Here is a 26730-nt window from a genome sequence, read left to right on the forward strand (position 1 = left end):
AGGCGCTGTGCCGCTGAGCTAAATCCCCAGCCCCTTTTACTTACTTTCAATGAGAAATTTTATCTTAAAATCGGTTAAAAATAAAGAAGTAAAAGTTTTTTGGCTTATTTCTCAAATTTGAAGGAATAGGTTCTTTTGGCTGTAACTTATCTTGAACGAAGTCCAAGTCAAACGTTTGACATCTGTTCACAATATCATTACATAGGTATCTCTTCATGGCCAACAACTGATGTTCTTTGTGCTTTGGTGGCAGATTTTTCGGACCTCACCTGATACCACATTCCCTGAGTCTGTGTGCCTGTCGTCTTCACCCCCAAATGCTCCACCAAGGCAATCAAAGAGACAAGGACAGAGAATGAAGAGACCTGTGGCTGTGTACAATCTGTGTCTTGAGCTGGAAGACGGTAAGATGTTAATTAGGAGTTTCTGCTTGATGCAATATTGAAGGTATAGCATATCATACATCCTCAGGGCCAGCCATGGGCCGCCTGTGTTTTAGTTTCTGTTTCCCTAAGGTTATAATTCTTGAGATTAACAGGGAGGGTGAAACTTGTTTGTCATGGACAAAAATGCAACTTTCAGTTTCGTGTTTCTCTTTGCTATGCATGGTTTTATTTTTCAAGCCAGTTTACATTTCTTTTTTGGGAGACTTGTGTGACCTCCTGTGAGGTTATATAACCCTGAAAAAATGGAAGAGGAGCTAAAATTAAAGCAGATCTTTTAAGAGAGAAGCTGGGAGAGTCTCCTGTTAAATGTGTGTCTAGATTAAGTGCACAGGTCATTACTGCCTTGAAGTTTAGAGCTTCTGCCCTGTGCTTGATCTAGCTGTCAGACTCTCTCATAAGGCAGAACACTTCATCATGTGACAGGGATGACAGACGGATCTCCCTCCCAAGATTGCGCTGCTGTGAGCCTGGCACATGGTAGCTTTCATGTCCCACCCAAGTCACTGTAGTCCAGCTCATTTGTTGACATTCAGCCACATGTCTCAGCATTGCCAAATTGCCCACTTCTAAAAGAAAGCCTGGGCGTCTGAGTTTGCAGTGTTGATCCATGCAAAACAAGAGCATGAGCCGCACAGAGGACACACACTGGTGATTTGTGACCCTGTGGAAATTGATGTGGAGAACAAGGTAACCTGGTCTCCAAACCTGGATCTTCACTTGTATATCTGGAACTCACTCTGCTGGTTGCTTCTCTCAGATTCAGCCCATTTCCAGAACTTGAAATTCATTTTCTTTTTCTTTTCCTTCTCACCCTCACTCATCTTTTTAAAAAACCTCTTCCATATATTACCCTTTGACTTACTAAAGTTATACTGGTTTGGGAGTATGAGAAGCAAGAGGAGAACAAGAAGGGGAACAAATACAGTACTTTCATGGTAGCAGCCATACATTGAAATTGCCCAGTACCTAACATCCAAAGAGCCAGCTGTCCTTGGGGGGGACTCAGAGGTTTTTACGGGAAGACCCAGAACACCCCTGTAGTAAAACCAGGGGTTGAGACCTACTGGTTTATTCTTTTAGATTGCTTACAACATATGCACATGTGAGACATGCATTAGTTTTATAGTTGGATCTTAATTTGCCTGAGAAAGGCATGAATCATAAAGACCAACTTATAATATCAGAGCTTCACTTTAGATACTGGTTTCTGAGCACAGCTAGGTCTTTTTTTTTCTTTTCTTTTTCTCAGTTTCATTCTTTCTCAGCAGAGTTGCTAATAAGGAGTAAAACTGACTGGTTAGAATTGTACCTTCTCTTCCCTCTCACCTGTCCTCTGGTAGAAGTGTTAGTAAATAGTGAAATAAGCAAATGTCAGAAAGTAGAAGGGGGAAAAAGAAATTCAGAAAATACAGAATAATACGGCAATTGGCTGACTATTTTTCATAAAGGATATGACCAAAGATAGACATTTGTCTTATAGTCACATCTACTTTTCTGGTATTCATAGGAATGTAATCATTGTATCTGATCAAATTTATGGAGAGACTAGTCTTTTGATCTCTGACTTGCTAAATCATTTTTAATAGCTACAAGGTATCTGTAGCACTCAGCATATCTTATATGAAAAACTCAAGATGCTGACAAGCCTAGCTGTCTTAATTTCTAGGTAATAAAATATTTTCTCCCCTGGTTTTGGGACTTAGGCTCAGGGCCTTGCATATCTAGGCAAGCCCTCTACAGCTGAGCCACCCACTCCTGGCCCTGATATAGTAATTGTCAAAAAATCCTTTGATTTAAAGAGGGAAAAGAAAAGGCTGTCAAATATTTAGTTCCTCTAGGTTGGGCTGTTAATTATTTTATGGTGTTTCATGTATTTTGTATCATATGAAGACTTTCCTAACTACATTAATCCTTGATTGGAGGAAGTCTTGATTTCTTTCATTCATTCATTCATTCATTCATTCATTCATTCATGTATGTGTTTGTTCTCAGAATCCGGAAAGCCCACCAGGTTTGGTCGTGAAATGATTGTATTTTTTATCTGGCAAGTCATAATCAGAGTAATTAAAAACTTATCCTCCTGTCCGTTACTTGTAGCTAGGCTTTAGTAAAACTCAAGTTGTGTGAAAAACTTATTTCAGAGAGAAAACAAACTAGGGTCTGCATTTTGTTACAGACTTTGATGTTTTGACAATTCTGAAACAGTTATGAGATAAATGGAGAGAGGTAGAGAATACACTTTTGGGGAAAAAAGTACATAGGAAATGGTTACAAAAAAAGGAATTTGTACTGTTCACTGCCACTTAGCATATTGAAAACTATTTCCTCCAAAAAAATAAGCCCATATTCTTGATGGGCTTAAATCCCCCCCCCCCACTTTTTTTTTTAGTGGGCTGAATCATCTGGTTATCAACACTACAAGAAAGTTTCAAAAGTTTAATCTTTTTTTCTGTTGTTGTTGATAGTAATAAAGTAACTTCCTATATTTAGTTTTGTTTAAAATATGCATTATAGATAATGTTGATCATTTTCCAAACATTTTCTAGTTTATATGAGTCTGGTTGAAAATTTAAGTGCAAAAAAAAATTAAGTGCAAATATATATCCACCCTTTCCCTTTACTCATTGTAGTATAAATTAAATTTGACTGAATAAAATGCAGGACAAATAGTTTTTGCTTAAAAGGTTAGAGAGGTTGTCTGCCAGGATTCAAGGAACTGGATTCTAAGACTAGAGATTATCTCTGGCCTTACGATTTGGTCACAGAGGTGGTATTTGAGTGAAGTGGTTTGTGGTATGCTATTTCTTCTTCTATGGTAAGTAGAAGCTATGTGACCATGCTACGTACGGACAGCCAGTCTTGGAAAGCATTCTGACTTGATTTCAGTTTTACCTTCAGGCAGATCAGATATGAGCATGAGCCACAGTAGGATAGGCCTTGAAGCCCAGAGTCCCAGCCACACCACACCATGAAACAGATAGATCCTCTGGTAGTAGATATGAGTTTTCTTTTGTTTCATTGAGTTCATTCCCACTAGGAAAGATATCAGTTTAACCACAAAGGCTTAGTAACTTTATAAGGACTTTAATTGGCATGAGCACAATTAGCCATAATGTGTTTGCTCATTATTTTTGTCATTATTAAAATTGAATTATGTTAGACATATTACTTCCAAAAGAATTCTAGTTATTTATTTAAAGTTCTTTATTGATGATGAATATGAAGTACAACGGTTGTAGTATCTAGCTAGTTTTAATTAAAGCAGCAATGAAATCTACACCAAGGTTCTTGTCTTTTATTATTTTGTACAGTCTGTATTATTCCTTTTCATATCACATTTATTAATCTCATACTGTATGTTTGTGTTCTCTGGGCCATTCCAAATTTGTCTTTACTAACTGTAATGTAAAAAGAGGCTATTGTATTTGTTGTAATTCCCCCAAATCTGAACAAAGGAAGTCCATGAATTTATATGGGATAAAAGCAATCTTCGTTGTTTTTCTTTAAAGACAAATTTTTGGAAAGTGGGTGATATGAGGATTACAATCTGAGGCTTGATTACGTTTTCTTCTATACTAGCTTTAATTTAAGCAAGATTAGAGATTTTAGGGCTAGTTCTTATATGTATCTGTTCTGGTTACTTTTCTCATTACTGGGTCGAAATACCTGACACTCAAAGTTAAAGGAGGAAAGTTTTATTTTAGCTCATAGTTTTGTAGAGGTTTCAGTCCGTAATCTGGCTCCAGGGCAGGGTGCATGGGAGAGGGTTATCGAAGACGAGGAACAGTTCATGGTGTGGCAGGCAGAAGACAGCAAGCAGCAGCAACCTGTTTTCTCTTTTACTCCATTCAGGCTGCAAGCCTAATAGTTGGTAGAACCCACCCAGGGTGGGGCTTCCATTGTCCACACCCAGAACTACCCTAGCTAAATGAATTTAGTTACCAAGTACCCTTAATCTCAGTATCACACACTACAGATCCACATCGAAAAACCCCACCAATGAGCACATGAGGCATTGGAAGGCCATCTAGATATAAGCCACAACAGTATATTCTTATGTATAATAACACACTTCGTACTTGATGTAGCAATTTACTTATTTAGGCAACTTAAAGGATGATTTAACATGCATTGAAAACAAAACTTTTTGTAAGCCACTTCGTAGGATTTGATATTCTAGGACTGGTCTTAGTGTGATTGGGTTGGCACTTTTAACATGGGGATCATGCATTTGCTAACCGCAGCACATTTTGTTGAGTGTGTGTTATTGTAGTCCTGGAGTATGGTAGATATCATGAGGAGGGTACAGAGACTTACTCTGGGTAAATGTCAGAGCATGGTGCTTTCCTTCTGTCCTAAGTAGGAACATCTTCTGATGTGGACCAGTCTCTAAAATCATTGTGGGACAAAGCTGTCATATATAGATGTCCTTTCAGCCAGAACCTTGTCAAATTAGAACTTTGAGTTACTGCCTAACATTTAAATGCCACGTGTCAATGCGAGTAGTGTTGTGATAGAAATGAGCCACCTTTGGTAGGTTGAGAGAATCTGGTTCGAGTTTAAGGCCTGAGGAAAGACAAAGGAAAACTAGAAAGCAGGTCACTGTAAGTCTTATAAATGTAGATTTTTCTAAATGTAGATTTTTAATTCTGAAATACAGAATGCTGTTCGCTGTTCTGAGTTTTTCTGCCTGCAGCGTTGGTGAGTGGCTTCTGTGGTCATGGATACTAAAATTGGAATTGTATCTGTGTATCTCGAAGAGTTCTTGTCAAGTTCCCCATCGCACCGCACAACAGCCTCTGCTTCTAAGGAGTGTTTTTCATTCTCATCTGTTTGCCACCAAGGAGTGAAAATGCACGCACTGTGGAGACAGGGTGGGGAGTGCAGAGGGGACTGGCCTGATGAGCAGAGGCAGGCTTGACACGATCCTCAGTGATGGGTGGGCCCACGAGACCAGGGCGGATCCGGAAAGACAGCCCAGGGGATGAAAGTGGGGGAGAGGCTGGGCTGAGGCTTATTTCACTTGTGGACCCATGGCTTTACACTCTCTAAGTCTATTTTATCAACTATGAAATCAAGACGATAACACTACTTACTACTGAGGATAGTGGAGAGGGTCATGTGAACGTGTTTAGCACAATAGTAAACACTCAGATATTGCCTGTTGCTCTTCAGTAGTATTCCTAGAACCTGAGCACTTTAGATCAAGATGCCTTATGGTTTAAAGCGATGGGAGGAACCACTGACTATCTGTTGGCAAGGGAGAAGAGTTGTAACATTTTGATAGTCAAATTTAAGGAAACCTAACTGACTACCTGTAGGAATCAGGAAGGCCATAGAACAAGGCTGGTTAAGTTAATTTAGGCTTAGTGTGACATGGGCTTACATTCGTGCTCAAGGGGGAGAGTAGAGTGGATGCCCGGGAGGGCTGCTAAACCCGGTTGTTGGGACTTCGTAACAAATCAGATGGGGAAATGAAGGGCAGAGAGTCAAAATAGATGTCAGCAGCTGTGGTTCAGTTTCATAGGTGCATCTGTTGTTCTGTTTATGTCAGTTTAAAAATATTTAGACCATCTTTGCATCTCAAAGAAGGAAACATGCCATTTGGATTAGTGAGCTCAGTACATATTATGTTTGGAATATGGTTTAGTAAAGAAAAGATGAAAAGTGTTGGTATAGATACTGCACACTGAAAGTCAGTGGAAAGAAAGAAATTTTAAATAATTGCTACAATGCTATGTCTTCATAGAAGGAGGAAGGTAGAGGGGAACTTGCTCTTGTACAGGCATATCCATCTCCGCACACAGGCCTGTCTCCCAGCAGGAGGCAGGCACTGGCCCGAGAGCCCATGGAGCCGATGGAGAGCGGATGCTCATGGCGGCCCTGTAGTCTCCAGTCTCACTTCCCAAGAGGGCATCTTTAGAGAGACACTGAAATGCTTCATGAGTGAGTTGTGTAGCTTACCTTCCCGCAACTCTTAGTAGGACATTTACACAGTAAGGCATGTGAGGACCACTGGAGAACCGTGGCTGGGGTGGATTTGGGTGGCATCTGGCAGCTGTTGGGGTTTCCTTGACCAGCTCAGCATAGAATTGTAGTTAACCCAGGTAGCTAGGCACAAGCTGATTTGGGGCCTGTGTTTGGAAATCCTCCTGTCCTCCTCCTCCTTTCCTTGGTGTGGCATTTCATAGGTTGGTTGTGGATAACTCGCCAAGCATGGAGGCTGCTTACCTTCTCCTTAGAGCATGTTCGGCTCCCTTGTTGTGGAATTAGTGTGTTGTGAAGTTAACTCTCAGCACAAGCTTGACTCCTTGACAGAGTGAATGCAGACAGATTATTTCTTAACTCGCTTTGACAGTGATGAGATCAGTGGGTTAGAAAAGGCAGGCAGAAATTTTGGGGCTGCGATAGAGTCGTGGTGTGCCGATAACGCATGCATGATGCCTCCCCTGCATAGGCGTCTCCCGAGCCTCCCATGAAGCTCAGCCTCCCTAACGCTAGTGACAAAGCAAAAGGCAACTTCTTCTCTGACTTCCTATGTAATCTTAACTGTGCTGCTGTGTGGGATGAACATTTCCCCCTTTCTGTGGAGGAGAGGGAGAAAAAAAGCTTATTTAAGCCTTTAGAAAAATACATAGCTGCTCTGTGGTGAAAATAAGTTCATGGCAGGTAACTAGAATTTATAGGCGAGAGAAAAATTCTTTAAAGCTTGTCTCCCTATGGAGTGGGTTTTTTCTTCACTTCTAATAGCTTTTATTTTAATTTCTAGTTCTGAATTCCAGCAGCTGTCACTCTCTTTATAGCCCTTTTTGAAACTCTTGTGGCGTAGGAGGTAGCCGGGCTGTCTAAGAAACATCTTTTCAAACCAACCAAAGTATTGTTTATCCTGAATGAAATAGAATTTTTTAAGGCTGTCAAGAGTGACTGATTTGCAGCATTTTCTTTGGTAATCAGAAAGATGAGCAGAACTCTGGGAGGGAAGGTGTTATTTCAGTGTGGCCAATTCCAGCTGACCTGTGTTGCTCAGAAAACCCTGATGGCTCATGGGAGAAACTACCCCGAACTAAGGTGTTGTCTACAATTAATAAAACAGAAACAAATCCATGGGCAGTTCATTTTTACTTAGTGAATCTTCCTGAGCTGTTGAGGCAACAGAACCAGCACAAGTGTAGAGAATACTCTTGTATTTACTGCAGCTTGTCTCTGTTGATTTTTATTAGCTCTGGATAGCATTTCTGTAGCCTGGTTCCCTCTGAATGTTCATTTTGCTTTCCTCGGTGTTCCTGCATTTTTGTTTATAAGAGAACAATGTCACCTCTGGAGGAAAAAAAAAATCTTCGAATCTATTAAAATGGATTCTTGCACTGGCTGATCAGCAGCATGGTTTTTCAAGATTGAAATGAACCATGGTCATGATTTTGATTCTTAAGGTTATAACAGAACCAGTGATTATTTAAGTCTCTGTTTATTATCTTAGTTCTTCTAAAGCTATACTTTCTCTTCAGTGTCTTTTAATAGTGTATACAAGAACATGATGGAAAATTCAAAAAGTAATGATATTATACAGTTATGTGTTAATATATTATATGCTGTTGTAGTGGATTGACAACGGGAGGTCAACTTACAACCCCCAGGTGAACTGAGTAAGTGTGGTGCTGGGTGTGGGAGGCCCACCTGAGAACTGTTGCCAGCAGCATAAGAGGCAGAACTGGAGAAGAAGAAGTTAGGCTGTTGGGAGCAGAGAAAGGCTGCTGGGAGCTGGTAGAAGCTGTAAGGAGCTTTTGGTTCTGTTGGAGGAGCTTGTCATGCTGGCTTTCCTGATGAACCTGGCTGTTTGCATCCTCTAAGGAGCTCAGGGCCTTGTTGGTATTGAGAATAGCTTCGGTTCACTTTGGGGGAGCTCTGGTTCTTACTTTGCGTGTCGCTGCCTGGCTCCAGTGTAGATCCCTCAGCCTGCTGGCACAGATCCTTCATCCTGCTGGCACAGACTTCCTAGATTCTACCACTGACCTTGGGCCTTCCCAGCACAGATCTGTGAAATAGGCCTGCATGAGATATTGTTATAGGCTCTGGGCCTCCAGCTGGACTTGCGGGAGGCACTGTTATGGGGTCTAGCAGGAGTCTAGCTGGACTCATGCAGGACATTTTCCTGGGATCCAGCCCTCGGCTAGTTTCCTTGGTCTTAATATGTGTATGGATTTCCTGCACTCTTTTGTATATCATTCTTTGGGTAACTATTATAAATAATCTTATAAAAATATGTTCTGTATTATATTGTTCCCCTTGCAAAATATCCCCCAAACCCTAACAGCTGTATATGGTGCTTAGCAATATTTATTAGTGTAAGACAATTCTTTAGGTAGTATTATTATCCTCATTGAATAGTTGAGGAAACTGAGGCACAGTGAGGGTCCAGATCTCACAGCCTGCCCATGACAAAGCCCGGGCCGAATCTGGGCAATCTGATTCCAGAGTCTGGATTCTTTACCACACTGCTAAAATGCTACCTATACAGCAGTGCCACAGCGAGCAGCTGCTGTTCCCTGGAGTTAGTGGAGATGTTTTATGCATGTTGAACAATATATTGACTTATTCTTTTAAAATGATAAGATGACTCTTAGTCTTTTTTTTTTTTTTTTTTAATTAGAGAAGTAGTTTTTCTGTAAGGGAATCCAGGCAGTGGTCTTGGCCCTAGAGATTGAGAAAGAAGAACAGGGAATGACGGTGACTTTAAGCCAGGACCAGAACATTGTAACCCTGGGCACTCAACATTGTGGGAGCTGGGGTTGGTTGTGGAGAGTATAGCTCAGGGTTCTGACGCTTTGACCGATTGTTACGCATTTGGAAGGTGAACATCAGTCCCATCAGGGATTTGGTGCTACTTGAATATATTGGGCTGCATTTTGCTGTCACTTCACTTTCTTCTCTCCCCTTGTTTTTAAATTTTTTTTTTAAACAGGCAGTGCATTCCTAGGTTTGAAAAATCAACAAGCATAAGGAGACACCAAGCAGAAAGACGCTATCCCATTGCCTCAGTTTCTGTGTCTAACAACCAGGTCTGTAACGACTGGTGTTAATAGGATGAGCCATGTGAGTCAGCCCGTTGTAGGTCACAGATTATCTAAGATCAGCCATTTCAAGCAATTTTTTCCTTTCTGTTTAATAAAGTAATAAAGGTCAAAAATAGTAAAGTATTAGGAATTTCGGGTAGTTCAGCCTCTAGTTTTTGAAATCTTTTGAGTTGGGATTCAAACTACGTTTGATAACCACCAGAATTAATGAGCTTGGGCCATGTGAAACTACCATATATATCGGAAATGATTGAATATCTGTAGGTTCTCAGAGTTCAATTTATAGTTTATTATTTATCATTCTAGAACTGTGTATGTGTGTGTGTGTGTATATATATATATATGAAAATATGAATATGGAGCCTTCTTTATTCAAGGATAAAGAGCCAGTTCTGTACTTTTTTTGATTATCCAGCGTATATTTGTGTTGCTTTTCCTGTCAGTAAAAGAGCTTTCTTCTTTTTTCACTGCTGTATAGTATTCTATGCATTCTGTTATACATGTATACTCCTGGGAGAACCTGTGTGCTACTGCAAGTGTTCTCTGTCTAGCTGAGCACAGTCACATGACACAAATCCCTAACTAACCGTACCTAGGCTTCTAGCTTTCCAGTGATGATAAATGTTTCCACAGAAATAATCTTCCAGTAGATGGTATACTTCTAAATGAAAAAAAGCAAGTTGCAAGATAGAATTTTAAAAATAAACCCACTTTTAAAGGAAAAACTAAAAATACATGTATAGGCATAGAAATCTAGAAAAATAGCAGTTTTTGGGGTAATGATCCTTAGGGCTTGAGAGTCTGGTGATTTTCTGTATGTATCTCTGTTACCTGTTCTCTGTAGTACTTACTTGTCACACCTCTCTGTGCGTTCGCATAAATGCCTAAGTGCACACACTTCACTCTTGCTGCGTTACATTTTGAAGCAGGAGGAGTAAGAAGCAGAGACCTAGGAGGAAAGGCTGCGGAGCGTCCCTAGCACTAGTTGATCTGGAGAAAGTTGTTGGCGTTTCTGCGAGCACGGCCAGCCCTTATTGCTTAGTGACTTTCTGTTCTGTTTAACGCATCCTTCACCTTTTACCTGGGCTGGTCTTTCATGACTATGTTGTCCTCAAATTTCAGGGATCACTGTTACAGGAGATCCTGAGCAGTAGAGAATATCATTGCATGGTAGACTTGCTTGTGGTTAAGTTTGGATTTAAAAGAACCTGAATTGAAATCCCTGGCCTCCTCTTGACTTTTATGGTCTCGGTAAATCCCTGTCTAAGCCTCAGGAGTTTGGGAAGTAAAATTTTGACATAGTTTTTGCCAAGAACAACTGTGTTAATGGATGTAAACCACCTAATACGTAGTAAATTCTCAAGAATTTTAGCTTACAGTTTTTTGAGGGCCTGATGTATGAACTAGGAGAGCTTTAAAGGTACTTTTAGATGTGATATGCTTCCAAAGAGAGTATAACTTAGTCATTTTAGTTATTTTTGTCCAACTTAATACACAGACTTATTGGTTGCTAGCATCTTAGTCTGGCAGTGGGTGACAGCTAACATTCTTTAGGTGAGAAGAGGAGCTAGGAGTGTCAGACAGGTAAATAGCTGGAGTCTGGCTGCCCTGATCATTTTCGTTGGCCTGGAGTTTGTGTTCTGAGCACCAACCTCTCCATTTTCTGGGCTGTGACAGTGACAGGCATCTTCAGGAGTTTATGGAAGACAGTTTGATTCAGTACCTATTACTCTTTGGTTCCTAAGGATAATCATGGATGGTTGTTACGTCTCATTTTGCTTGTTGGTGTAGGCAGAAATCTCAGTCTCTAAATAGTGCCCCAGGACTGTGATTATGAGGAATTCTCGCTGCTTTATGGAGTAAAGCAATTTGCCTTGACTTCTAGTGACATTGCAAATGAACTGGTTTTACTTACATTGTAATTGAATTGCTGCTGACTTCTGTCAAGCCTTCCCAGTGCAGAGGTGGCTCCTTGAGTTGCAACCCAATGCCTGTTAGCTGCTGCTGTAACTTTTTAGTGGGGGCTATATTTTTTGTCCTGTGATTGATTAAACACAGCCAGTTCCCTCATCAGCTTTTCCCAGTATAGGCTTTGGGCATACTTAAGCTGTCCAGTGGCTTTTTTTAAAGGCAAGCATTATGCTTAATTTTTAAACATCTTCGGGCAGTAGCAAATCCGCTTCATTAGCTTATGGCAGTTTCATTACATCTTTTCATGCCTTACTGTGACATTTCGATTTATAGTCCAGGAGCTGCCTTTTTAACATTCCGTATATGGCAGGATACTGATCTCTCTGTAGTTCCGTGCTGTAGGGATTGGAGGGTGGAAGAGGCTGTTTCCTGGACTTCCTTTTGTAGACCTAAGATAAACTGTATGACCCCAGTGAATTGTTCTTACCTCTCCTTTGTCACTAATCTGTATGTTACTTGGTTTCACTGTGGCTCCCATTTTTGTTTGCCTTTTTTTATGAGGGAAAAATGAAATAAAAGGAAAGAGCACATCATGTCCCCCATCCAGGGTGACATTGAACTTGCAGTGTAACAGAATTGGGTTACGTGGGACATCAGGAACCTCCCTTCCACTGGGTAGCTATAACCTGTATCTCACTCCGCCTCCCACTGCTGGGAAGCACCTTAGTTTGCTTTCCTCGATGGGCCGCCCTTGGCAGGGCTACTGTCTTCACCTCTCCAACGTCTTCCTTAATGTGAAACCTAAGGAGCATTTTCTGATCAAGTATATGGATCGTTTTTTCTAACCGTCATTCTTTTCTAAACTGCTGCTGTATGGACAGTGAATTTCTTTTGAACAATGTGGTTGTATTTGCTTTTTAAAGAAATCTAAATTTGTAGTTTTAGAAGTTTAGTTTTAAACTCAAACTTTGATTTTCTAACCCGTATTTTAAAAGTTTATTTAATTAAGGAACTGTGTGTGTGTGTGTGTGTGTGTGTGTGTGTGTGTGTGTGCGCGTGCGCGCGCGCGCTGTACACTCTGCCAGCTAAGGGAAACTAATGTATAAGAAAATATGGTGTAATTTTCTGGTTTAGGTTTTGAGGAGATGAGAATAAGTATCTGGCCTGAAAATTCTGTATGGTAACTGTTTATTTTTGTCTTGCTTGGGACTATTCCTTTGTGTAGATCTACTGGGCTGGGTGCAGCTGTTGTTTCATAAAGAACACTGTCGCAGATCTTTGACCATTTTAATTCAGTTCTTCACTCACCTGTGAAGGGGTGGAAGAGGAATACTGGGTTTTCTTTGGCTGTCTGTGCATTAACTGGGCTTTGCATTTGATGTGATGCTGTTCACGGGTGGCTCTGCTGGCCAGTGGTCTTGCTATTTGTATAATGTGTCTTCTCGTTAGAGGAGGTCATGATATTCTGGTCCAGCCAGGCATCTCAGTACACTGTGAAGAAAGAAGCCTTTTGTTCAGCACCCAAGAAGGGGGTTATTTAGAGGAGGTCAGTCCTGACTAGTGCAGCCAGGAAAGAGAGGTTGTTTGGTGTTGTGCACGCATGGTCATGTTGCCTTTTCCTCGGCCTCACGGTAAAGGGGGTTTCTGGCTGTCTTGCTTTCTGAAAGTCAATAATTATGGAAGTGCTAGTGCTAAGAACAAGGTGCAAAAGAAAACACTGGGCAAGACTGTAATCTTGCCCTCGGCACGGTAGCAAGTTATAATAAGTAAGCTGTCATGGAGATCATGTTCCTTGATTCATAATTGGAAATCTTGGATGTTTCATGGCTCACAGCAGTTTCACCTGGTAGCTTAGAAACAGCAGACTTATCATTCACTTCTGAGACTTGGTTAGGAAGAATAAGCCTTTAGACAAGTAGAACATCCTTAGATGTCCTTGTTAAAAAGCAGAACTCCATACGAGGTGGGTCATTGTTCTGATTGGTCCAGTGTGAGAAGCTAGGACATGTTTCATTTCCCATGAGTCAGGTAGTATACTGGGACCTGAAATAATCATGCTGTAGGAAACAGTACTCCGTGGTGCCTGCTGCCCCTGCTCTTTGTATGTGTTCATCTTCAAAGAATGGATTCTAGAAGTTTCCTTTGATTATAGAAATCTTAAAATTCAGTTGTGGGTCCCCATTCCATTTATTGAGCTGGCAGAAGCTTCTCACCAGCTCCATGACAGATTTAACTTTATTTACATGGGTAACTTCTATGTTTGCTTTTTAGCACTAGCTTTTATTTACAGCGGCAAGTCCAATGGCACTTTGACCTGGGGAGCCTGAGTTTCAGCACATTACAATTTGCATGGTCAGTGTAGCATTAGGGCGCTGGAGTTTGATGTGATGAAATGTAACAACCCAGACTTTATTTTAGCGAAGAGGGAATTGTGTTGGGATGTATCTGAAACGAGCTTGGTGGTTCTGTTCCTGATAATAGGTGCCATTCTCCTTTTGAGTGCTCTGTATGTCTTGGGTAATGTTAGGGTGAAAGGCTACTTCAGTAGGATTTTATTGATGCCATAGTATCTGCCGCATGGTAGAAATGAGAGCATGACTATCTACTGCCTAGCTCACAGGTTATGCTTTAAACAGGCTTAAATAGCTTTAGATGAATTAGCCAAACAAACCCAAGCTCTCCTTTTGCTCAGCGTTTCATGAGCCCCTCCCTGCTTCAGCTTCTTCCCTGGCTTTATTCTCGGAGATGTCCACCCTGCATGGGACATTTGCCCAGAGACGTTTGTCCTTGAGGGGGTCTTCTGTTCCCTACCTCCTGAGCCCTCTTCAGCATGAAGACTCAGCCTAGATTTTGGGCCTCCCTGGGTACAGCAGCCTTAGAACAAGCACATCAGTTGGGCAGAGAAGTAGGTGAGGCACGAGATTACAGGTTACTTCTGGGTGTTCCGGGGAACCACTGGAAATGCAGGAGGACAGGTGGATTACATATCAGGGGCAGGGAGTACACATCAGCTGGAATACTCTTCCTCGCCCCCTGCTGGAGAAAATCCGCCCAATTTTGTTTGAAGCCACCATCAAAAATAAACTAGATGTTTTTAGCTTGGTGATTTATGTCTCTGTATTTAGAGTGAGTGTTATATGTCAGATCACAGTTTCTTTTCAGTTTCCATGATGACTTTGGAGACTTTTTTTCTAAGCAAGCTTTAAATGCTAATAAATGATAAAAGTAATAATTAAGAATATTAGCTTTCCACTTCATGGGATAGCTGTGTGTATTAGTTACAGTATGCCACTAATCCCTATGGGATGAGTACACCAATATAAAGCAGATATCAAGCTATTTCAATAAATTCTGTTTTCATTGAGACTTCACACTGATTTTAATTTGAATAAACAGTCACGATTGTGATTTGAGTATACAAGTTGGAAGATTGTTTCAGTATGACAAAAATGTTCTTAGCCTTTCTTGATTTCTAATATTTTAAAGCTGTAAAGCTCTTTGATATTTTTTGGTATATCTGAACAAATTTTAATATGAAATCTCATTTTTATTATTGTGTACTTCTAAGTATTTAGTTTTCAGTATGATTTTCTAACTATAGTTTGCTAACACGTGAAAATTGCAAAACATATACTTTTATGTATTAATTGCTGATTATTGTGCAATTCTTATCTGAAAAGAGAATTTACGTAATATTTTCCCTTTAGAATTTGATAAGTCTTTATAGCCTTCCTTCAAAAATATTCTATGTGATAGTGAAAAGAAGATATATCCTCTTTTGGGAGAGAGGTGTGTGTGTGTGTGTGTGTGTGTGTGTGTGTATGAAACAACTTGTAGATGAGCTCTGTATTGTTGGTTATGCATATATCCCCATTCCTTTTTATTTTCTTGCCTGGTACCAGTGTCAAAGGAGCATATTAAACTCTCCAACTATAGTATCTTGAGTTTTCTGTTTTTCTGTGTGTTATGGTTGATACATTGTGTCAACTTAGAGAATCTAGAGGTTTGGCTAAGTGACTCAGCAGGAAGCCAGGGTGCTTACTTTGTATACATCCTGAGCCTGTGGAAGGGGAGGCCATGGAGATTATGTGAGAGCTACACGCCCCTTAGGTGGGGGTAGCCTGTTTACAAAGTAAGGCAGGGAAACAAGCTGCTTGCCGCCATTCCTTCGGTTTGCTCTGGATGTTTGCTATTCGGCTGCCGTTCCCCGCTTTGCTCTTGTTGCTTTGCTATCTTCTGCCTCGGAGCCAGCCAAGTATATACTGAAACCTCCACAAACTGTAAGCTAAATAAACCTTTCTTTCCTTCATTTGGACGTTGGGTATTTTGTCTCAGCAACAAAAAAGAAGTAACCAAGACACTGTGCTTGTCATTTGTTGCTTGAGGCTGTATCATCAGGGGTTTATCTTCTTATCACATCACCTTGTCACGTTACCTGTTTAACATGACCTTTGTGTAATTTATTAGGGTCACTACTTTCCCATTGGTTCATATTTGCCTAGTGTTTCCATCTTAACCTTTGTTTCCTTTAAGCATGCTTCTTAGTCAACATATTGTTGTATTAAGAAATGCATTTGAAGAGTCACTGTGTTTTAATTGGCAGGGTTAATCCATTTTATATATTGTGATTACTATTGTTAAGATTTTTGTCATTGTGTATTTTAATTAGTTTTGATATTTTTTTCTTCCCTATTTCATTTTTTTTTTAAAAAACCTAACGTTCTTCTGTTGTTTCCAAAGAAAATGATATAGAGTCTGTGTTTCTAAAGTGGTTGTCCTCATTTTGAGTCACCTAGTCTTATTCATCTTTTGAATTCTTTTGTTTGTTTGTGTTCTGGAAACAAGGTCTCACTATGTGACCCAGGCTGGCCTTGAACTCCTGACTACCCTGTTTAGCCTCTTGAGTGCTAGGATTACAGGATTGCGCCACCACAGCTGATTATTGAGTTGTTTTTTATTTATGTCCACTTTTCCCTCCACCTTTAGTAAGACAGTTGAGTTTATCCTCCTCTGGCCTAACCTCTGTCCCCATGTTGGTGTTTTTCCAGACTTCTGGTTTTGTATTATTTTGCAGTTTCCTTTCCTTTCTTACTATGCTTAATTTTCTTTTTTAAGGTAATCATGGGCATTATCAAGGTAGTTGAATATCCTGGGTTGCTTCTTTTGTTGAAGTCTTGAGTAATTTCTCTTTGCTCATTACCAATATTGCTCATTGGATGCCAGACTTTTGGGAATTTTTATGTCTGATAACATTTTTATTAGGTCCTCACATTTGAATGGCAGTTTGACATCTTGAATATACAGTTCTCTACATAGAATTCTTTTCCTTTAATACTTTAAAATTACTTCCATTTTATTCTGTATTTAGTTTTGCTGTTGATAAGTTTGATGTCGTTATGGTTATTTTTCTTTTTTTAATATGATCTCTTTATATCTATAATTTTATGTTTTTTCTTTGTATTTGATAGTCATATATTTCATGGTAATATCTCATGTGTAGAATTTCCTTCTTTTTTGACAGCCTGAAGCCATTCAGATTGATGGTTTTGAAATTTTTTTATTTTTAAGAAATAGCTCTCAGTTTGTTTCTTCTGGAAACTGGATATTGGCAATTCTACTTATATTCTCAATATTATACATTTCCAAATTTATAAATTTTCTGAGTACATGGTGGTACACCTGACACATTGTAACTCATTTATGACAAAGATTGAAATTCTTTTGAGTTTTTCATGAAGTTTATATGTTGCCTAACAAAATTCAAGGACCAAGAATTCAAAGAGAACACATTTTATTATGTTCCATTGTTATGGGCATTCCAAAGATGGATCACTAGGCATTGAAGGGTTCTTTTTTCTTTTTTTTTAAACATCTCCCCATCTACATTTTCTTACTTGAATTTATTTACTTTACATTTTGTTCTTAGAAGTTTTTGTCTACCAGTCCACTGTGCGGGCTCTGTGTGTGAGTGTGTATGTGTGCAGTTATATGAGGTTGGATTCTCCTTCTCTCCTTTGCCTCTCCCTCCCTCCCTCCCTCCCTCCTTTTTTCTACTTTTGCTTCTGCCACACCACCTAGGTGCTTGGTTGAGAACCATTTCTTTTTTTTTTTTTTGTTTTTTTCTCCAGTACCGGGAACCGAACTCACAACCTTGCGCTTGCCAGGCAGGCGCTTTGCCGCTGAGCTAAATCCCCAGCCCCTGAGAACCATTTCTTATTATTGTGAATTCATAACTCTTGTCCCAGGGATGAAGGGTAGAAATGTCAGATCCTTCTCTGGGAATGTAAGGAATTTAATTATAGATTTTTGGCCTCCATTTACTTTGGGAAGCTTCTCCAGTCTCTGCTTCTACACACAGAGCAAATTTTAGCCCTGCAGCCCCAGGTCTGGTGTATCGTAGGGAGTGAGAGCCCCACAAGATTGCAACAGCTGCCTGGTTCTGTCGGGTTGAATGCATCTTCGAGCCATGGCTTTTTGCTGGTCTCTGAATGTTTCCTGTTTCTGTTGCACAGATACACAGAATAATTTCGAGTGCATGCATATCTTCTTATTTTTAAAATGTTATGTTTTTGGTGTTGCTTGGCATATGTGGGAGAAGTGGGATTCCACTTAGAATTTCATTGGCATCTTGGCTGGAAATTTCCTGACTGGCCTTTATAGAAAAGTGTTACTGTGTTGTTACAAGTGCAGTTCCTTTGTTCTCAGTAAATCTTCCTTTGATCCTAGTGATTAACTATTTGATAATTAGAAGCATCTGAGATGATTTTGGCTTGACGCTGAGCCCTCGCTGGCAGCCTGCAGCTGTCCTAGCTAACTACATGCATTGCTGTGAGCTTTGCTGAAATTAAATTCAACTGATCGTTCTTCATTTTCATGTAATACAAGTAGATATGAATGAAGGAAATGTAAAAATCACTCTTCTATGAAAAAATAAACAATGTTTCACAACAAAATAATCACAGAATAACAATAGCATTACAGTGTGTATCATTAAAAGAATGGTCAATATGTTATGCAGACTACAAGTCATAGTCAAACAGGATTTAGAAGAAACAAACAAGAGCACAAAACTTTCTTTGCAATGAACAAAGAGAAACTGGTCGTATAAATGAAGCAGATTAGCATATGCATTAAAATAGTTTTGAAACAATGGAACAGATAAATTGTGGAATTATCTGAACTTCTCCCTCTTCCTATTTTTCTATTTTGCTCTAAATATTTTTCTAACATAAGAGAAACCATACAGTATTTAAGCTCATGTGCCCTCAAAAAACTAAAAATGAAAATTCCATTTGACCCAGACACCCCCGTTAGGTGTCTTCCCAACAGAGCTAATGACATCATATTGCAGTGATACATGCACACCCACATTTCTGACAGCACAGTTTGTAATAGCTAAATCTCGGAAACAGCGTATATATCCATCAACTGATGCAGGGACAGAGATCTTTTGCGCCTTTTTTCTTTCCTCTTCTCTGTTGTCTTCTCCATTTCTTCCTGAATTCTGTTAACACATAAGCCAGGAATTGAAGAATAAGGAATGTGGAATAGCCTTGCCTCTGCAGAGACAGCTCTTGCCTGGAGTTATTGAAGAACAGCAGAAACCTCCTGTGCTTTTATGCCTTTCTCACATTTCAGGCTGCGTGGAAGAATAGCAAGGAAGCAATGCAAAGGGAACAGTTACTGATTCCTTAACTGTTAGGAAATATATTGGAGAGGGAGACAAAAAAAAAAAAGAACGGAGCAGAAGGGAAACACAAAGCTCTGGGCCTCCTAGCAGGTCTGTTGAGGTGAAAAGATCAGAGGATAGTGGAGAGTAGTTTGTCATCATCAGAACAGAGAAATGCAACTAGAACGAAAGCTTATCAAAATGTTAAAACCAAGGACAGAGGCATCCTCTCAATTACTGGGTATGGTAGAAGTATCAGATTCTTACTCTCTCCTCTTGATTTTATTTTTTGCCAATCTCTGAAGGTTGTTTTAGTCTTTCATGATAATAAAGTACTTTGTCACTTGCTCAGGCTCATAAACAAATTGAGTTGGGCCTGGGCTTATAGTTGAGTGGTAAATGACCTGCCTAACATGTGCTAGGTCCTGGCTTCAGTTCCCAGCACCACGCCCATAGAGAAATCAGACTGTTCTGAACAGTGAAATCCAGCAGCTGTCCTGAAAGGCATGTCCTCTTGCATGTCCTTTTGTCCAAATTTTAGGAGAACTTGGAATCACCTTGTTTCTCTCTCACCCCCATCTGTATTTGCTAGTTCTATTCACTGTTAGGCCTGAATGTCTCTCAAATCCACTCTCTGGCTCGTATCACTCCCTGCTTAATCCCCGCAGCAATGTCCCAGTGCCTGCAGAATAAGTTCATACGCCCTGGCATTGTAGATGAAGCTCCTTACCCTTCTTCATACACTGCTTTCTTTCTCTGAGCCTATCCTGCAGCCAGTCCCAACTACCTGCCCCTCTGAAAACTGCCATGTTCTCTCCTGTTTGTTCTTTCAGCTTTGGTATTTTCCCTACCAGGGTGTCTTCCCCTTCAAAATCCTGGCTGTCATTTCTACCTGTTTCTGTTGCTTGATTCCCACATGTCTCCCACCTCTCCGACTGGCAGGTTTGGAAACTCCTTTTATGAGTCTCCAAGCTCCTTGAAAACCACACATTATAACCAACCCATCTTTTCCTGTCATCGGTAACCATACTTGTGGGCATGTTTGGGTCAGGGACTGATGGTTTCCCTTTATAACTCAGCATTCGTGGTGGGCTGAGTCCATAAGCAAGAGCTCGGGAAATGCTAGCTGATTGAATAAAAGAGGGTGAGAAATACTTGTGGCAGGGAAGGGAGAAGATGAGAAGCTGCTTGCCAATTTCGTGAGGACACTTTGAGGCTTTAGTTCATCTTCTCGGTTTCAAGAGTAGTGACTTTCCATATTCATGACATTTCTCCTGGCAGAGGGCCTGCTGGATTCCTGAGATGGTCTTAGTGGCTGGAAGAGCACCGTGCTCATAAAGGGTTAGCAAAATGGTCATTACCCTCAAAAAATGTATGTGGAAATAGGAGACCAAATCAGGCTGAAAAACTGTCATGTGACCGTGAAACTGATGGCTGCTGATGCCGAGAGAGAGGAGAGCAGGGGCAGGGCAGGTAGTCTGGCAAGCGCTGTGTGGAAAAGTGAGAACTGGGCTAATGTGGCGAGGACACCATTTTCTCTTCCCTGTGGGAGTGGATCATTTTGTGGTGAGTTTTTCATCTTGGAGTTTGCTCATAGGGAAGGTCCTTCACCACCATTTTTCTCTTTCTACTCACATGTGAAGTTTTAGTAGATGCCTATGAAAGGGTGACACGCGCCCTAGGGATCAGGTTTCAGGACCACTGAAATGACAGGCGAGAGCCGACAAGGACATTTGACTAATTGTCAAGTGTAAGTAATACAGGACTTCTAATCTTTGTCAGAGAAATTGGTGGACATGGAAAAAATTTTGAAAGTTTTATTGTGATAATACTAATTAAAAAGCGGTACTTTGATATTTTGGGGAAGTTTGAGAAATGCTCATAAGTAATGTTATGTACATAATGTGTGTGATACCCTTCCTTCCTTGAATTCGGTGATTTTCTCCCCCCGAACAGTGAAGGAGAGAGTTTTGTGCACTTGGAAAGTAGAGGGAGGTATCTCTTTGTTTGATCAGTCGGGGAAAGCTTAGCTCTTTCTCCCAATATTATTTTCACTGGCGGGTTCAGATTGCCACTGTAGGGCAGGCAGGCAGGGAGAATTCCTTTAATAGAATGTGAGTCAGTATGTTGAATGACAGTCTGTGGTGCATCACTCTGCTTGGAGCAAGGATTAGACACCATAAATGAGCTGCTGCATCTGGCTGTAAGGGGCTCTGACATCATTTTAAAGTAACATTAACCCTTTGGTCTGCAGTTCCCCAAACTTGCTTTTCCTTGACATCTTCCTCCTGGTAGGAATAAGTCAGGGAGTAAGCTGGCCCCGGACTCTCCCTGGCAAGCCCTGCCCCACAGCCAGGGAGTGTGGCCCAGGGAAGCTGGGGGCCAGGGCGATGCCTCCTGAAAGCCTGGAGCCACTTCATGGGACTCACTGTTGAAAGGCTCTTGCTGTGTGCCAGAACCGAGGACACTGCTGCTTCCAGCCAAGCCCCAAACCGACAGCTACAATGCAAATTATCGTTGAGGGTCCCACCTGCAAACCTCTTAATTTTGTAGGAAGTGGTTGCTCAGGATGATTCATGGGCACCAGTAGGACCTGGGAATGCGGAAGCCCCAAGCCTTGTTGCCCTCCGGCTCGTTTGCAGAAGAGCCGGTTGGATTTGAGTTCTCCAAGCACGGGGAAAAAGCGATCATTGTTCCAAAGTGGACTACCCCCCAGAAACACAGCAAATCAACGAGAATCATAGCCGTAGTTTATCAGTGGGTCACAGTTCATTTGCCTGATAATTGAACCTTCTTTGGGGGTGAATTTCTCCAGTTACTAAATGCGTTCGTAGTGAAGAGCTGTGGAAAAAATGACTTCACAGCAAGAGCAACCCAGACGTACTCTAGACAGTGTTTTTGTGGACAGGGACAGTGTATGAGTACAAGAAGGCTCAGCCCATGGGAAGGTCTGCATTCAGGTAGTTCACGTTCTGCCCCACCCTCTTGCATCACCCTTGTGCCCAAAAGAGCTCAGAAAACCTTCCTCACTATCTTGGTTACTTTTCTCTCATTGCTAAGACAAAATACCTGACACCTAAAATTAAGGAAGGAGAGATTTATTTAGCGCACAGTTTGTAGAGATTTCAGTCCATAATCAGCTGGCTCCAAGGCAAAGTGGCACATGGCATGGGGCAACAGTTCATGGCGGCAGAAGACAGCAAAAGCAGCAAGAGCATCAAGGAAGAGTGGCAGAGGGAAGAGTAAGCCTCTTTCCCTCCCTTCTATTGTATGCAGACTATCCACCCCAGGGGCACACTGTCTGCCCCAGGGCAGGTGTAGCTGTCACACCCATAATCCCAGCATTGGACCATGAATCAATCATAAATTGCAGAAGCCTGGCCCATGGCTGCATGAGGCTTTGGGGGGACATCCAGACACAAACCATAACACTCACCTAGAATCTTCTACACAGTCATTCAGACATCTTACGCTGGGTTAGGAATCAGTAAAATTTATTATCTATATTCAGTTTCTAAGATTAGCATCTTAAGATCTGGCTTAATCAGAGCCTGAACATTTTAGGCACATGTTTACTTTTAGGAGAATTGAAAACCACCTAAGATGTTTTTAGAAGAGCATATTGTTAGCTTTTCCTGGCATTTGGACATACTTGGTCCTAGGGTCCTGGCTGAGGCAGCGCGAGGGCTCAGTCAGCCTGAAGGTGCTGGTGGCTGCCCTTAAGGACATCTGTGTTGAGTAATATTTGCTGCTGTAGCAACTTGTTGACCAACTATTGTAAGCATATTGCCTACAGAATGAGGCCAAGTTAGTACCATCTCCATAGAACTTTGCTGTCTCTGCAGACCACCCTGGGGCTGCTTATTTATTGGAAACTGGATTAGGCTGCAGGCTGAATTTATAACTGGTGCAGTTCAGGTGGATTTCATGGTAGCTGGAGCACTGTAGAAGTGAGAGACCAGTTGAAGGAAACAGCTGTCTTGTGAGCTCTCTTTTCTATCTTTTGTGTTTTCTACCAAAGCCCATACATGTACAAATGATACTAAACCTGTTTCATAAAATGGTCCTCCTTGGATGTATAAGCGGTGTAATTCCTATAGGAAATTCCTGTTTGTTTTGGTTTGAATTCATCCCGTGCAGTCACTACGGGAGACATGTGTGCTGTCCCCCTTATTCACAGGTTTTATAGCTTGTGTCTAGATGGCCCCCCAAAGCCTCATGAAGTCACTGATGGGGAGTTTTCAGGGGTGGCTGAATCTAGAGTGTGTGAGTGATTCACAGTGCAGCTCTAGCATTAAGGGTGGGTGATTAGCAAATCCTTCCACTGATTGATTTGGTAGCATGGATACAACGTGAAGAACAGAAAGAGGCTTGTCTTGTCCCTTGGTTGCTTTGCTACCAACATGAACTGTTTCTCATCTGCAATGCCACTCTGCCATGCCACCCTCCCTTGGAGGCATCCAGTGATAGACTGAGACCTCTACAAATTGTACACTAAATAACCCTTTCCCCCTTAACTTTGGGTGTTGGGTATTTGTCTCAGCAATGAGAGAAAAGTAACTAAGACAGCAGGGTAATGGAAGTTTCTCTATGGGATTTGCATAGGTTGGGCTGTTAGAAATTGTGATCCAAGATACCAGTTCAAGAGCCAGGTCTCTTCAGAGTTGTTGGGGTTATTACACACAAACGGCTGACTGAGCATGGCCTAGAGGACCAGCAGGAGGCTGGAAGGAGAGAGCTGGCCTGCCCTGCTCCAGGCCGTCCTCCTGTTGTCGTGGACTCGAGCCTGGGGTCTTGGGATTAGGGCACGCTGTGGCGCCCGTGAGGGTGTTCCCTTCTGCTTGATCGGCCGTTGATGACTGTGTTGTGTAGTAGAGAAAAACCCTCTTTCCTGGGGATGAACTGTGTTCCTCGGCTTTCCCTTAGTGAAACAATTATGTGAGATAAATCAGCTTGATGGAGAGAAAAGTTTATTTTGGCTCACAGTTTTTGAGGCTTCAGTTCATGACTGTTCGGCTGATTTGCTTTTGGGCAGTGGTGAGGAAACACATGGCAGCAGGGACCATGTGGCATGGCGGAGCTGGTCTCCTCTTCCCTGGGAATTAATGAAGGATGGGGGAAGGGACGTAGGTCCCTGCGTCCCCTTCAGAGGCACGCCTCCCCAATGACCACAAGACCTCCTGCAAGATGCCACCTCTTAAAATTGCCACCATTGCCCAATAGTACCGTCGGCTGGGGCCTAAGCTTTTAGCAAATGGGCCTTTAGAAGATATTTCACATCCAGACTATAGCAGCCTGTGGTTTATTTTAAACATCTTTGACACACACACACACACACACACACACACACACACACACATCCAGCCACCCACCCACCCCCTGCCCCTGCAAAGACAGGACACCCAAATGCTCTCAGGCTGAATTGTAAATGCAATCTGGAATATAATTTGATTGACTAATCAAGTAATGGCATGTAATTATTAGCAGAGTTACTTTTTTTGTCTGAGTATTTGTTTGACATTCAATGCTCTCTTCTGCCTAGGTGATAGTCCTAACTCTCCAAAGGAGGACACCCCTGCAAGCAGTCAGGACTCACTGTCCTCCCCATCTCCTACGACTGCAGCTGCCCATGGGTCCCCTGCACCAGACAGAAATCACGTCCTGGCAGATGGAGGAGCCTGCGGGGACTTGGCAGCCACTACGTAAGTTGCTGTGCTTTGTTTGGTTTGGTGCTGACGGAAAGTGAGCTGTGACTACTTTGGATTGATGTTTACTTGGCCAGTGGGCACTGAAGCCATTAGAGCTACTTATCCTGTGTTCACTGTAGCTTCCCCAGGGAGAACGGGGCATAGGCTAAGGGGAAATCGGTACTACTTCAAATTTTCAGGTTCACACACCCATAATCCCAGCACTTGGGAGGCTGATGCAGGAGGATTGCCATGAGTTTGAGGTCAGCCTGGGCTACCTCAGAAGTGAATTCACATCTTCCAGTTTAGTTTGTGGCAGTTTTGGGTCATTCAAGTGGACTTTGTTCTGTTCTACTTAGAATATTGTCTCACTACTTATGCAGATTTTGAGAGTGCTAAGAATGCGCTCATGTGACCGATGGTCTCTTGAAACTGCCTGTGGAGTGGTATTCTAGTTACGTGAATGTTTGATAGCTTGGTGTTAGCGTTCTGCTCTGTTTTACCCCATAGCTCCTACATAATGGAGACTCGATGAATGACACCTGATTTTATATCCAGTGTTTTGGTTTAGTGCCTGACATGTGCAGATCAGCTCAGGTATATTAGGACGTCTAGTACAAATATGAGGACAAGCATACCAAGTGCCTTTACCTCCTCTGAGTGCATAAGAGTTTGCCCTGCTGTGTTAACAGAGGCTGTGAGTCGGGGCAGAATGGGGGTTGGTGTGGGACCTCAGAAGGACACTGAATTTCTAACAAGTGTTCAGGGGAGACAAAAACAACTTTATTCGTAATTACAAGGTATTACTTGATTAGTCAATCAAATTACATCCAAAAATATATTTATAATTTACCCAGAGAGCATTAATTTTTTTTTAATCCGAAGTTGCTAAAAATAAACTGTAGATAATGATGTCATCTGACCCTAGCTAGGAATTCTTGGGACTTTAAATGGATTAGAAAGTGTCCCTCACATTACTTGGCTTTTTATAGTTACAGCAGAATTCACATGAAATCATTATGAACCTATTAAGTATTAAGAGAGTCTGGAGGAATTTGGCATCGGAAATTTTGGGGCAACCTGAAGATGTGGAAAAGCTAACTTAAATCAGAGCGAAGTGCCCAAGTACGGAAACATATTCTCTGGATGAGCTTGTTTCCCTCCTGAGATCGTCATACATGCTTATTGCTCAGCTTGCACCTTTACTGCCTCTCCCCAGGCCTTTTGGGATTGAACTCGGGCCTCGTACCTGGAGGGCAAGCACCACACCACTGAGCCACATCCCTAGCCCATCTTTACTATTCGTTACTCACAAGAAGAAGTCTTTTAAAATTTACTGTTATATACAACAGTAAAACTAGTTACATAGGAACCTGAATTCTCATCCTGGCTGTGCTCAAGATGGAGTTTAACCTGTGTGTGTTTTAGTGAAAGCCAGGTCCCTAATTATTTCTTTCAGTAAGTGTGGATCATAGTCAATGGAGAACAGTTTAGTCAGTCATCTTTCTTCCATATTGATTCTGTAGAAAAGTGACATTATAAGCTGTGGGACAGCCATTTTTCAATTCACAGCACACCCAGGCCTGAAACAAGAAGAGCTTGATATTTTGGTCATAAATCAAATGAGGAACGAATCCCCCAGTTTCCTGTTCATACACATTTGAAAATGTCATGAGAAGCACACCAACCTTGAGATCCAAAAAGGGAGGAGGGCAGGCGTAGTGGAAGTGGGTCTGGAAAGATTTTTGTTAAAATGTAGACTTGCCCTTACTTCAGGAACCAGGTTTTTTTAAATTGCAATCAGTGAAACACATTCTGTTTCTCTTGGGTCTTAGAATGCTTTTGGTGTTTTAGGATTTACTTGCAAGCATCTATTAGCCTAGCTTTATTTTTTTTTTATTTTTTTTTTTTTGAGACAGGGTCTCACTATGCAGTTTACGCTGGCC

The 26730-nt window shown here is 41.5% G+C and overlaps 1 protein-coding gene across 1 annotated transcript in view; it reads left to right on the forward strand.

Annotated features, from left to right (window-relative positions):
* Arhgap10 (Rho GTPase activating protein 10) overlaps window positions 1-26730 on the forward strand; it is a 295503-nt gene that overhangs the window by 242365 nt on the left and 26408 nt on the right. Inside the window, exons 21-22 of the mRNA XM_013522864.1 lie at window positions 254-404; window positions 24640-24799. Of these exons, the coding sequence (XP_013378318.1) occupies window positions 254-404; window positions 24640-24799 (311 nt within the window). The remainder of the gene's footprint in view (window positions 1-253; window positions 405-24639; window positions 24800-26730) is intronic.

Source organism: Chinchilla lanigera, unplaced genomic scaffold, assembly GCF_000276665.1.
Source record: "Chinchilla lanigera isolate Chin_1 unplaced genomic scaffold, ChiLan1.0 scaffold00070, whole genome shotgun sequence".
Classification (NCBI taxonomy): domain Eukaryota; kingdom Metazoa; phylum Chordata; class Mammalia; order Rodentia; family Chinchillidae; genus Chinchilla; species Chinchilla lanigera.